This window comes from Hipposideros armiger, unplaced genomic scaffold (assembly GCF_001890085.2).
Source record: "Hipposideros armiger isolate ML-2016 unplaced genomic scaffold, ASM189008v1 scaffold_777, whole genome shotgun sequence".
Lineage (NCBI taxonomy): Eukaryota > Metazoa > Chordata > Mammalia > Chiroptera > Hipposideridae > Hipposideros > Hipposideros armiger.
In genome coordinates this window covers 917,720-932,655 of record NW_017732127.1, presented here as the reverse complement: position 1 = coordinate 932,655, position 14,936 = coordinate 917,720, and the positions used below count along the sequence as shown (strand labels likewise).

Here is a 14,936-nt window from a genome sequence, read left to right as displayed (position 1 = left end):
ATCCCCTTTCCTCATGATTTAGCCTTGTGCTACCATGCTCCCTGTTAACTAGGGTCAAAAATCTTATCTTTGATTCGTTCTTTCACACTTCATAATTTCGTCAGTTCCAAAACTTGGTCATTCTTTTCTAAGATACAGCCTTCTTTATTTTCTGCACTGCTATGTTCTCATCCAGGTTCCTATAGGCTGAGATTGCAGTGGTTTAGCCAGACACATTGATTCTAAATTCTCATTCTTCTAATATCCAGTTTATTTCTTTAAAATTACTTTTATCAGCATTCCTCTTTCTTCTGCCCTGAATTCCTAATTTTTAGGGAGGGTCTGGAACCTAATTTTGCCCTACCTAAGCAATATTATTTCCTACTATTCTCCAACATAGAGGAGAGGGGAATTCTAATCTACTGTGTGAAACTTTTATATCATGCAGGCTCTGTGCTAGGCACTTTACATATATTATAGCTTTAAGTCTTCAAAACTACCCTACAAGGTGGATATTTGTACTTCCTTTTTATATATGATGAAATAGATTAACAAGTTACATAACTTGCCCAAGGTCACAGCTAGCATAGTGGAATAGTAATTTAAATTACCCACTTATATGATCTCCCAAGGCCTGTGTTTTTTCCACATTTCCTGTATAGAATTTACCTTATATCAGGCATCTCTTTCCTTGATACCTGATAGTATATCCATTGTTAATATACCTTTGTTCACATGGCTCTTTCCTCCTGAAGTTCTTCTATTCCTTTTTCTATGTGTTCAAATTATGTATATATATATCCTTTAAGGACCAGCTTAAATTAGTTTCTTTTCTATTTGTTGTTTATCTTCATTCCATTAACTTTGTAGCACTTTTAATGTTGTATTCTATTTTCTGTACTTCATATGTGATAGTCTTCTGTCCCCAAATGGAGTAGAAATTTTTTGAAGGCAAAAGCACAATTTATGCTGCTGCTTCAAAGCCAAGCCCTACATGCAAAGCACATAGAAGGTTCTCTGTAAGTCCTTATTGGCTGATTGATCGTACATTGACATTTTTGGAAGATTTCTTCTAGTTTTCAAAGATTTAAGTTGAAATTTAAATAATTTTTTCCTACTTGTGTTTTTTTGTTTACTAGTTTGTGTTTATGATTAAAAGGTAATTTAAGCTCTAAACTGCTACATTTGGAATCAAATGCTGAAGTGAGCCATATTTTTCACTTTATAAGTTCCATTTCATTCAGTTCTTATTATGCTATTAGACTCAGTTACCTTAATATCTTTGAATTAATATGAAAAAGAATAACGACATTTTGCAAGTCTCCCAACTTCCTAAGTATTCTCCTCCCACTAACTTATTTTTGAAATATCAGTCAGAAAATTTATTATATATTGGAAATAAATGCCCTTTCCATAAATACAAAAGTGCCGTTAATATTGATTAAAAGTTTAGTGGTACATTCAACCAGGTTTGTTTAGAGTAAAGTTAAGTAGTTTTGTTACTTTTTCTATATTGGGATGACAACTATGCTTTAATTATAGTGAAATGATTTTTACTCAGTTTGCTTTTGAGTTTAGGTGGAGAAATTGATGTCAACTTTATTTTTTGTGTAACACTAACATGAATCCAATTCTTTTTATTGTATAACTATATTGTTTTTTATTATCCTTTTATATAATAAATTATTTAAAAGGTGAATTTATTTTTCCAGATTATTACTAGTTTGGATTGAATGAATTATTCAGTTCTTCTTAGTTATTTCATAGAAAAAGTATGTACAGTTTACTCTGGACTTAACCAGATTTTCTCATGCCATGTACCCTTAATTCTCATTGTATTTTTCTCTGAATAAGATTAAGTTTTTTCCTCTGATAAAATTCATCTTTTTGCCCTCTTTTTGTTGTCATGGTATAGAATTAGATGAGGTACTTTCAAAGAAAATAATTTTTAACTTTTTTCTAATTTGTTGGTATTGGTAGATTGGATGTCTGTGTGGATATTGTGATGGGTGGTATACAGGATTATGTGATTGACTGTACTGATACAATAATAGGACATTGGAATGAACTATAGTTGTTCAAAGGAATAAAAGAAGGGATTCTGGACAGACAAAAGCAAGAGATGGCCACTAAATTTATGCTTTCATTATCCAATACACATAGGTTGACAGATACATGCATACAAATGCAGGCTGTTTACTCTTGTCATATTGCAACTGTCCTATATTCAGCTTCAGCTATTCCGTATTGTCAGTGCTGGACCACTCAAAGTCGCATCCAGCTACTGTAGCAATTCTGTTTGGCAATTAGGAAAATTAATTCTTGGAGAGTTATTTGATTGGAAGGTGATAGAAACTAGATTATAAGAAGATAAGATGAGATTGCCATTACAGTGTCAATTTCTTCGTAAGATTTTTTTTTATTAGAATAAAAGGATTATGTGATATACAACAAATTATTGACAATGAATGGGGAAATAGAAATCTCAAATTGGAAGTTTTTGCTTTTGTATCTTCTATAAAATACAGGGTTCCCTACTTTGGCATGGATAGATAACTTTGGGGAACCCAGATTGTTTTTTAATGTTATTTTCTTTTTTCTTTTCCTATATTTGTCATGGTTATTTTCCTAGTGTGGTATAATGCTATCATATGTTTATTGTGAACCTTTCTTTTTTTTTTTTTAGCTGACATCTGAAATGTTTGAAGCAGATCTTGAGAAGGCATTGTTGCTAAGTAAATTAGAATATGAAGAACACAAAAAGGTATTTATATATTTATTGATATAGCTGTATTAGGTTTAAGTGGTCAAAAGTTAGGATCAACCTTCCTGAATTTTGTATGAAAGTTCTCCTTTAAAGTTTGCCTTAAAAATTTTTTATTATACAAAAATATTATCACAAAGTTTTTATAATAAAATTCCTCCTCAGGTTTTGAGAAATAACAAAAATGTGGACTAAGCTTTGTCTGATGATTTGGAATGTTTAGTTAAAAAGTTCCTTTCCCCCAACATGAAGGGAAGAGAGGAAATTTAATTAACAGTACATGATTTATTTTAACTTAGTTTATGTGAACATAGAAAATAAGTAGATAAAAAAATGTAAGTAGCTATGAGTACAGGGACACACATTAAGAGACCCTCTGCTATAGATAACACTACAACTAACTAAAGTAAATGAGAGGACCTTTCTGATAATTTGACATTGTGAACTCAGCATTTGTCACTAAGATGTGATATTGGGCTTTGTGCTGAAATGCATTCTACAGTCTGTAACTGTAGAAACATTTAAGTATCAAGTAGTGTTGGTTTCCAGTTTCTATGTTTAAATTGAGCATTTATATTCATATTACCATTTTAATCCTTTACATGTATTGGGAATTTTTTTTTAGCCCATAAAATTTATCCAACTTGTGATTACTCAGTGGTTGATCATAAATGGCCTCTGGTCATACTTAGGAGCCTTTAGACTATCATTGTACACTAGCTCTTTCACTCAAGATAAAAAGGAAAGAGAGGAATTAAAATTCACAATAGATGATTTCATTATTAATTCATAGCTCAAGGGAAAGAGGATGAAAGTAGCCAGTAAAGTGGACTTTGTACACTATAAGCATTAGTTTCGTTTTTCATTTCTATTCCTGTTATCCTGAAAAATCAAGAGTAACTAATCCTGTTGTTACTTTCTGTTTTGACACAAAGCTGTTAATTACAAAAATGGGTACAGCTAGCTTTACTATGACTTAATCATTTGCTGGACTTTCAGGTTACACTGGAAAAGTCCTCCTGACTTGCTCAATTTGAAGATAAAATTTATCAAATTGAACATTGTTATATAATAATGATTTGTTGTTAGATATATGTCTAGATTCTAAAGCTAAAATCATTAGCTATATCTGTAAAGGAGGAGTAGAATAGATGGTGTTGATACAATGTCATGCTTCCAGCCAGTTTTCTTGGCACAGTCATAGGCCTAATACCCAAAAGCTTTGGTTTTATCAGACAATAATGACTCTGAGAGAATGGAAGAACTCCTTTTGTATGCGATGGCTAGTTTGATGTGATTACATTGATACAGTCATTCAGTTTTGTTTTTTATTTTAAAGATTTTTTAAATTGGGGAATTGGGGGAGGGGAACAGCATTGGGTAATCAGGGAAGGGGAACAGACAAGTCGCTGTCCTTTTGTTCTTCAGTCTAGTTGTGGAGGACATTGCTTCACTGGCCCATGTTGGTATTATCATTGCACTCTTCCCAGGTGAGGCAGGTGTTCGCCGGCCATTGGACAGCCTCTCACGGCAACTCACAAAAGTTCACAAAAGCTCATGCTAGCTGCGGGCCAGCTCCATCCACTGCAGCCTATGCTGTTGCCTCTTGGCAGCCCAGCTCCAGGTCGAGCTGTTGTTCACCATCTTAGCTGTAGAGGGCACAGCACCATTGGTCCTCCTGTGGAATCCAATCCTGGGTCCTGCTGCTCAGAGCTGGCGTCCCAAGCCAACTCCTAACCAACGCGCCACTCGGCCGGCCCAGTCATTGAGTTTTAAGACAATTTTTTCAATTAAAAAAACCACAATTATTTTGGCTTAAGGATTTTTATAATAACTAAAGTTTGGGATGGCATTTTTTATTCTGTTCTGTCACTCATTCACCAGTTTTTTTTTTTTGACTAGCCAAAATATGCTAGGTACACAATACAAAGATAAAGACATAGTCCCAGCCCCTGTAGGGAGACATACATATAATTATAGTGTATAATACTGAGAGATGTATGTTCCCGGTTGCACCAGTTATTCAGAAAGAGAAGAATTTTCTTTGCCTTTCAGGGGCATGGGTTAGGGTTAGGGATTCTTAAAAGAGGATCTTACTAGATGTATTAGAAGTTCACAGAGTAGGTAAGAGGAAAGTTGGCATTCTTGGGAGAAATGGCAAGTATACAAGATATGTACATGTGTAAGAGTATAGCATATTTGAGAAACTATAATTTAGGGAGATAGAGTTGCTGGAGGTACTGCCAGAAGAATAGGATGTAAAGAACCTTGTGTACCAGGCAAAGGAAATTGGGTTATACATCTGTCAGCAGAGAACTATTGAATATTTTAAACTTTTAGACTGATTTCATTTTAGAAACTCATGCTGTAGCAGTGTAGAAGATTGATTGAGGGGCTAAAATTAGAGGGTGTTGTAGTGTTAAATAAAAGAAGATAGGGGAAATGGCAGAATGTACAAAGAAAAGAGAATAGATTTAAGAGAGCTTTAGGAGGTAAACTCAACAAGACATAGTGACTAATTTGGATATAAAATTGTGTAGGAAGAGTAGGCAAGGATGACTGAAGTTTCTGGCCTAGACAGTTGTGTAGGAGATGGTGGCATTAAACAAGGTGCTTTCTAGAGGATAAATCCGTACTAGAGAATTGAGATGCTTATTGAACATTCAGTTTTATTGTCTGTACATATAGAAATCATCATTGGATAAGTAGAACTTTACACTTGAGTTTGAAGAACAATGGGTATGAAACATAAGAATAGATTAGAATGGAATAATGGTGAGCAGCAGCTACATTTTTCAGAACAAGAGTTTGGAAAAGAAAACCAGTGAAGGCGACTCAAGTGTAGTCAGGAGTATTGAGAAAACCAAGAAATGCTTGAAAAAATAACGTCTTTTGGATTTGGCATTTAAAAGCAAGTTGACCTTAATTTTAGTGTCAGAGAACAACAGAAGCCAGGTTTTTGGGGGGAGATGAGAAAGCAAATTGTATGTAGATGATTAAGTTTGGTCCAGAAGAAGCTGGCTACTAGGCAGGGCAACTAGACCAAGGTATAGCTTTTCATTTTTATTTTAATGTTTAAGAAGCAAGAGATTGAGTATATAAATAAACAGGTATCCTTTTATACAGTTTGACTAGCCTAAGTTATTTTTCATTTGCCTTTTATCTTTAAAAAGAAAACTTGAATGAACGTATTACCTGTTGGTGAGTTGATTTTACTAGTGTAACTAAGCTTAATGATTGTTGGTAATTCTTTTAGGAGTATGAAAATACTGAAAATGCTTCAACTCAGTCAAAGGTTATGAATAAAAAAGATAAAAGAAAGAATCATCAGGGAAAAGACAAACCTCTCACAGTATCACTAAAAGATTTTCAATCTGAAGGTAATACAGGTATGAAATCTCTTATGCTACAGGAACTATTCTCAGTCTTTATATACTTTCTAATAAGTAAAAATTGTTTTGTTAATGTGCTACTGAATATGTAAACCTGTTTGGAAATAAACAATTTAGGGGTTAAAGCAATTTAAAATCAATCATTAAAACCCCATAAACTATAATTTACCTTTTTGTATTTCTGAATTTGTCCCTTTTCTAAAATTCACTGAAAATAAAAATTGACATTTGTAGTTTTTAAGTCATGCAACATATTATTGTCCTTATACATAAAGTGATTTGGCTTAAACTAGACCAGGAGTAGTATTATCTTCAGGTTTCATTTATTGTTGGTAAACCTAAGTTATTTGGAACTACATCTTAGAAAGTTAAAATATAAATTTTAAAAATGAGACCTATTACCAGAAAACTCTTTATAATATCATTTGTATTTTTTTTAATCAAAGAGAAAAAATAAAAGGAAATTGTACCATCCACCAAACTTTTAAAGACAGACCACAAAGTACGTTATTTGTGTTGTAGGAAATGGTGAAAACCCTAGATCTGTACTATGTAGTATGGTAGCTACTATTATTGTGTGGCAGCTTAAATAAAAATTAATTAAAATGAACTAAAATAAAAAATTCCTTAGTTGTATTAGCCACATTTAAGTGCTCAGTAGCCACATGTGACTAATAGCTTCCATATTAGACAGCACAGTCACAGAAAATGTTTTTGAACAGCGTTGTGCTTAGGCCAGTTAGCATAGTTGCCGACCAAATGAACAGCTGTTTGTTCATTGACAAAGCAGCCTATTTGATTCACATGAATTTAGCCTTAATACATTGGGCATTTGTTCTGTGAGGATTAGTAATACCATAACAATAATCTCAAGAAAAAAAACAAACCCAAAAAAACCCTACTTTACTGTTTTCAGAAACAAGCCTATCTGTGAAATTAGGAATAAAATTAGAGGATTATATTGCTTTCCTTTAAGAATCAGGAAGGTTTTTCTTACAGTCTTTTCTCTAAGTTGCTTTGTTTTGGTGTTAAAAAAACAGATGTATGTTAAAGTTTCCAATTTTAGTAAGAAAGATTTTATATAAGATATACTTCATTAAAAACTATGAAACGCAAAAGAAATACTTTTAAAAAACTCCTTAATTTATTTTCCATATGTTTGATTTATTAAGTATTATGTACGTTTATTAGATGGATTGAGAAACACATCCTTACTGATACTGTTAAGGTGAAATTATACAATTATTACAAGACATAATTAACACAGTTGTGATCCTTCCTTGGTTTCTGGCATACACTCGATGCAAAGTAGAACATGCTAGAAGATCGACTGTGTAAGCTACCAGGGTTTGGTAGTTTGATCTTGTGATTTTGAAATCTATGTTTATGGACTCTATTCCGATCAATGGATGCTTTAGAGAATTGGTCTAGCTTTTAGATTCTTGGTCTTTAGAAAGCTATTATATTAAATTATTAGTCTTTGAGAATGGAAAATTTCTGCTGTCCCCATGAAGCATTATTAAATATTAGATATCCTGATCATTTCCAATTTAAATAAGAACACTTGCTCCCTATTTGTACTTTAGTTTCAACCTTATATCTGTGTGGATTCCCTTATACCTTTTCCTCATTCTGTATTCCCTTTCCACAAATACTGTGTTGTTACTAAATCAGTGATTTGTTTAATCTAGATATATTTGTTATGCCTTCTTTTTTGTGTTCATTCTATAAATATACATCAATTTTTAAAAATTTTTTCATATCAAATCACTATAATGTATATTTTTTAAATAAAAAAACTAGCTAATAGCTTTAAAGGACACAAATTACTATTTTACTTTTTTTATTCCACAAGGGCAGTAGTCAGTATAATCTTTGCAGTCACAACACCCTTTGATTTGATTTTAGACATATTTGTACACCCTTAAGATCCTCCCTCCCAAATTATGTGAAACCAAAAACTTAAATGATATGCAATTCAAATATTTAAAATTTAATAATACACCTTGGTACGGGTGGCATTTACTGGGATACAAGACCTAACCCCTAATCTGAACAAATTAATAGTTATATACTGAATTTTAACATCCTGCCCCTACAAAAGTAAATCTGATGAATCGTAGACAAACCCCAAATAACTTCTGAAACTCTTATTATAATTTTGAAATTCTTTTCAATTATTTTGTTTAAATATTTTTTTACATATTAAGATATTTTATGTTAATTTCCTCCAATGAAGTGTCATCACTTTTTTTTTATTTACAGATCACATTAGTAAAAAGACAGAGGTAAGTGTTGTAACCATCTTCATTATAGAAAACATTTCATTTTAAGAATAGTACTTTAATGTTTAGCAGTAAGTCTTTTTTGAAACATAGCCATTTAAAGGACAACCCATAGGTGTCTCATGAGTGAACTCAGTCATATATCTGGCAATTATAAGGATATAAAATACATTATGGTAGAATAAAATATTATTTGTATGAAATACAGTATCATTTGGCTTTAGCATCCTAATTAGTGTGTGTATGGAGCCAAGAGGTTACCACATGTAAGTTAAAATTTTAGGGAAACCGTCTGTTTAAATCTTTGTTAAAAACACCCTGAAACCATATCTCAAGATATTTTGGAACCATAGAAATTGTAAGGTAAGCCGTAATTATGTAGCTTATACTCATGGATAAAATTAACCTGATCATATATTTTCTTACTGTTCACCATTAGAGGGTAGTGCAGCTTACATATAACTTCCTAGTACTATCGGTCACTTTTTTTTTTTAAGATTTCATAAAGCCTCTACAAACCTTTTAGATTGGGAAATGAGACTATTATAAAGTATCTTTTAATATAGAAGACAGTACTAATAAAATGTTAGAGCTCTTTTTACTTCTTTAGGTAATTATTTGAAAGTTTCATTATTTTTCTATTAGGTATATATTCTTGTCAGTAATTCCATTAATTGATTTTTTTACATGGTCAGGTGTCCCTTGGTTTCACTTTAGAATATATACATGGTTTTCAGTTGTTTTTTGTTGTTGTTTCAGGCATTTGCTTGACAAGTTAGGGAAATGAAATTCATCTATATGAAAACAACTAACTCTGTGACTATATTAATAATATAGTCTTTATTCACACAAATACAGAACTTGTTGTTAAAACAGATGCTAGAAATTCTTTTTAAGTTATTTACAAACCACTGTTACCATTTCTTACATGAAACTTTAAATGACCCCAAATATAGACTGATTATTAATTTTATGTTTGAAAATGGAAAACACACTTTTGGATTGATTTCAACTTTTAAAAATCCATTGATTTAATTGGAAGTTAGCTTTATGTGAATGAAAAAGAAGATACAAATGGTACACCCTATTCCTAAGAAATTACCCCCAACTGTTAGTGGAGGGAAAAATAATTTTTATAAATTGTTCCATACTTACTTTTTACCTGATTTGAAAGAAGGAAAGGAAAAAAAAGCAGACTTATCAGTATCTCATCTATGTAATATACATACTCAGCCTGAGTTGTATTTAAACAGGCATAGGTACTCGTATGTTATATAGCATATATTTTGTCTTTCATTATAATGTTAAAACTGTGTTCTGATTGTTTTCTTTTATTAAATAACTTGATATATAATAAAATTCACTTTGAATAATCCTAATGTCAAGACATTTTCTGCATTTGTAAATGAAGTCTAATTATACTTTCTACATAATTATTTTAAGGAATTGATCAAAAGAAAATGAAATTCACATTATGCTTGACACTTGTTAAAAGCATATGAAAGTTACGTTTCATTTCCATTATAGGTATTCCTCGCTTGCTGGGACCTGAATATTATTAAATGTTGCAATGATTATGCCATTGCTCTAGGAATATAGAAAAACCTCTTTTCAGAGAGTTCAAAAAAGAAGTCTGAAAATAAGTTTCAACTCTAAAATAGATGTTTTCTACTCCTAAAAATGTACTAGTCTTTGTTATATTGTATGCCCAATTATTGACTTAATTCTTTCCATCTTTAATATGTTACTTACGCCAAGACCTTTTCTTTCCATGGGTACTCTAAAATTCCTAACCTCTGTTGAGAACATTATACATCCCACTCATCTCCTCTTAAATTAGGTTTTTACTGGATATAATTCTAAAGGGAAAATATTTTTTACTTTATTGCTGGGTGATGTGGAATACTTGAACTGCCCGTATATTCCTCTAACTGCTAGCTAACCTTATCTCAGGGTAATTTCATCATTCCCCTTTTTTCTTTCTCCATTCATCACATAATTCATGATTACGTGCTATTAATCTCAGTACTTTCTTTCCAATCCCAATTCTTTGTAATCTCTCTCACCCTGACACAATTAGAATAAAATGACACTTTCAGGAATAGAGGATGGAAACTATTTTTCTTCATTAAATGTAAAAGATATGTGGTTGCCACCAGTCCTCTAACCCTTCACTACAGTGTAGTCAGGAACCTCCCAAGAGAATTCTAGGCAAGTAGAATGAATAACAGAATAGGTGCTCATACATACCTCTTAAAACCTCAACTAACCATACCTTGTAAGGAGCATTATTTGATCCTTAAAGTTGTTTTGTTTGTTTTTAATTTTAATATGTTACCTTTTTAAATGCTAGTGCTGCTGGGTAGAGCATCTCATAGCTACTTATTTCTCTTTAGTCTCACTTTTACCTGTCTTCCTCAACTCCAGTCCTTCTAGTACATTTCAATAGCTTTAAAAATTTTAGTGATCATCATATGTTTTGAAGTGTAAAAGGTCAAGTCTTTAATATGCTTGAATAGACTATCTCTAGAAGAGCACCCAAGAAGTTCTAATAGTGATTGCCAAAGGGTGGGGAAGGAGGGGTTGAAGAGGGATAGGAGAAAGGCTTACTTGGCATAATATAAACTTAAATTTTCTATAATGTCTAGGTACTACCTATTAAAAAATTACATTAAAAATAAAAAGCACTGGGTGAGAGAGGGAGCTGGAAAACAAACTCAGTCCTATCTGGCTCCGTAGCCTATTTCCTTTTTATTGCACTATGCTTTTAACATGTCTACCTTAAGTATATGAGCTTGGATAAATTATTCATTTTAGGTCCTGGTCATATTAGCTGAAAAGTAAGATGGAATCTTTTGATTTCTAAAATTACGATAAATGGTCAGTATGTGATTGAAATAAATATCTCAAAAAAAAAAATGAACCCTATAGTTAATGCTGCCAAAACACAGGAGAATAGACTATTAAATCTTCAAAGCAAATAAATTCTGCCTAGCTTTTAAAAATCTCACCAAAAAAAATAATCTCACCTAAAATCTGGTTTTACCTAAGCACTTCAACCTATTGCCTTACTCCTCAGAACATATCATGCTCACTTTTGTTCCCATGCCCTTTCTTATTCATATTTATTGTATTTGTTAGCTCTCTTTGGTTGTAAATAACAGAAGCCCAACTCAATCTAGCATAAGCAAAAGAGAGACATTTATTTGGTTCCTATAACCAAACCATGGAAGAGTAGGGTGAGAGCTGGCCTCATAGTTGACTGGATCGAGGAATTTATATAGCTTTAGGACTCTTCCTTTCTCTCCAAGTCTCAGTTGATGTCTTGTGAGCGAAGGAGGAGCGAAGTTAGGAATGGCCTGTGTTATCATCTTGGAGACGTCATTCCCTTCCATCTTTTTTTATTTGGCTAACTGCTTCAGAACTTGGTCAAAGAGTCACTTTTTCCTGGAAGTTTTCCCTGATCATGGCCTATTTAGATGACCAGAATGCTCTTGTGTGTACTTCATAGCTTTCAACACCTGTTTTATCATTGTTTTGCTTTTTCACTGGAACTTGAATTCTTGGAAGTATGGGACCATATCTTGTTGAATTAGTTTCCCTGGTAGTTCTAATTCCTGTCACATAGTAGGTAATGTAAATGAGTGTTGGTTGATGAATGAATGAATGTTCTGCCTCCTCACTAAAACATTCTCTAGCCTTTTTTGGTTTGCTTCTTCTGTATATTTTTACAACATATAACAGAGGTACATAGGTTTTATTTCCTCTGCCAGTTCAAGCACATTGTTAGGGCCTTCATGGAGCTCTGCATTAAGAATTCTGAGACTGCATAAAAGCTCAGCAAGAAAAAGTGTCACTATCAATTAATTGTTTCCCATTTATAAAAGAGGAAGCAGTGGCTGCATGCTTCACAGGTATTTGCCATCCTGACATGTAGAAAAAGAGTGCTTAATAATTGTGTTTGTTATTATATTTCTTAGTTTTTGTTCTTCTCAGTAGATTATGAGTTCTGTGAGAATAGTCCATGTGTAGCATAGTGCTAATTGCATCTTAATAAATAATTGATTTAAGTGAAGTTCAAGACTTGAATCCATCAAGGTCTACCCTAGGGAAGAGGAGAAAATAGGCTTACCCCACATATTATGTAATCTTTAATATAATTGCTCATTTAAAAAACACCATTATTTAGATTTCCTCTTGGAATAATTCATTCAAAGCATCCAAGTGTGGCAAAAGGGAAATAGCACATATAGAGGGAGCATTTTGAGGTTTGCATGTCACTGTATAGAAAGATATCTTGAAACTAAGCTGAGTGGCTATTCTGGGAGGTGACTTGCAACCCTTAGATATATGAAAGGAATTGTTGACGAAAGCATTCATATTTGTCAGTTTACTCTATAAATGATATGTTCTTTAGTTAGAAAATAAGTGCTCAGTGGGAAGCTAGTTTTATTTTTTAATTGGAGTATAATTTACACACAATAGAATGCACAGGTCTTAAGTGTGCAGTTTGATGAGGTTTGACGCATGCATATACTTAATGTAACCTACATCCCTATCAAGGTAAAGAACATTTGCATCACACCTGAAAGTTCCTGTCTCCCCCATCACAGTCATTACCTCATACCCTTCCCTCCCCCCACAAGAACCACTGTTGTGATTTCTGTCATCATAGATTAGTTTTGCATCTTTGTTTAAAATAAGGCCTGCAGTATGTTAGTCTTTGATCTGGTTCTTTCCCTCATCAAAATGTTTGAAGGTTCATCCATGTTGTGTATTAGTAGTTTTCCCTTTTCATTGCTAAACTGTATTCCATGGTGTGGCTATATCACAATGTGTTTATTTATTTATTTTCTTGTTTATGTATTTTTGGTTTGTTTCTATTTTTTACCATTATGAGTAAGGCTGCTATAACATTTTAAAAAACAACTTGATTGAGGTATAGTTTACATACTATAAAAGTTACCCATTTTAAATATGCAATACAGTGGATTTTAGTATGTTTATAGAGTTGTATAGTCATTACCATAATCTAATTTTAGAATATTTCCATCATCCCCAGAAGAAACCCTGTGCCCATTACCAGTCACTCCTCATACCCCCTCTGCCCTGCTCCTCACCCCTGGCCTAGTCAACCACTAATTTATATTCTGTCTCTATAAATTTGCATATTCTGGGCATTTTGTACATGGAATCATGCAGTATGTGATCTTTTGTGACTTCTTATACTTAGCAGGATGTCTTTTAAGTGTACCCATGTTGGAGCATGTATCAGTACTTTATTCCTTTTTGTTGCTAATAGTATTCCGTTGTATTTAATTTTATTTACATATTCATCATTTGGACATTTGGATTATTTCCACTTTTGGCTATTATGAATAATGCTGCTATAAATATTGGCGTACAAGTCCTTTTATGAACAAATGTTTAATTTCTCTTAGGTAAAAACCTAAGAATGAAATTGTTATTTAGATGTATATTTAAGTATAAGAGCTACTGAAGTGTTTTCCAAAGTGGCTGTGCCTTTTTACACTTGTGGAGGTGTAGGAGTTTGTGAAATAAGGAAAGTTATTTTTGGCATTCCTGGCAGGGAGGCTGACAGAAGGTTTTTTATGATGCTAACCTTTGTTTCATATCCTAAACTTTAAATGACAAAACAATTTCAATACTTATATTCCTATATGCCAGTAACAGCAGATAGTGTAATTAAAAGCAAAGTGCTTTTTAAATAGTAAATTATAATAATACCTAGGAATTAATCAGATAAATGATGTGTAAGACCTAATTGGGAAAATTATAAAACTATTGAGAGATAGTAAAGACTTAAATGGAGAAATATACCTTGTTATGGATTGGAAGACTTACCATAAGGAGGTCACGTTTCCTCTAATGTGTAAAATCAGTGCAATCCCAAACAAAATCACAATTTAGTTTTCAAACTGAAAACTAAAGTGCATCTAATATTTAATGCATTATCTGTTATTTATCAAGATTCCATATATGCATGGGTCTGTTGAGCTCTCTATTCTGTTCCACTGGTCAGTTTATTCCTGTGTTCATTACATAATGTGTTCATTACTTTAACATCGTAATATCTTATATATGGAAAAGAAAGGACAGTTGTTAGTCATAGTAGGAAAAGAATCAAATTGGATCTCTAGCTTTCGTCATGCATTAAAAGTGATTCCACATAGATTAAATACTTATATGTGAAAGACAAATTGAATAACCCTTAGAACTAGAAAATATAGGAGAATATATTTCTGACTGAGGGGTAGAAAAAGCACTATGAAAGAAAGCTTGAAAAATTAGATGTTATTCAAAATGAATAACTTATTTTTCACAAAAATACCAAAAAGAATGTAAAAAGACAAGCAACAAATTGAGAGAAGGTATTTTCAAAACAGGACTGATAGAGGATTAGTATCCGGATACAGAAAGAACTCTTATCAGATGGTTAAAAAAGAGATGGTTGTCTTGTTTTCTTATTGTCTTATGGATACAAATAAAAAAAAA

The 14,936-nt window shown here is 32.4% G+C and overlaps 1 protein-coding gene across 4 annotated transcripts in view; it reads left to right on the top strand.

Moving 5' to 3' along the window:
• GKAP1 (G kinase anchoring protein 1) overlaps positions 1-14,936 on the top strand; it is a 96,870-nt gene that overhangs the window by 36,581 nt on the left and 45,353 nt on the right. For 2 of the 4 annotated variants that reach the window (XM_019628282.1, XM_019628284.1), the window contains exons 5-7: positions 2,666-2,743; positions 6,000-6,123; positions 8,401-8,423. In XM_019628282.1, coding sequence (XP_019483827.1) covers positions 2,666-2,743; positions 6,000-6,123; positions 8,401-8,423 — 225 coding nt within the window. Of the gene's footprint in view, positions 1-2,665; positions 2,744-5,999; positions 6,133-8,400; positions 8,424-14,936 lie in introns of all 4 variants that reach the window. The other 2 variants (XM_019628281.1, XM_019628283.1) reach the window with 1 other exon arrangement.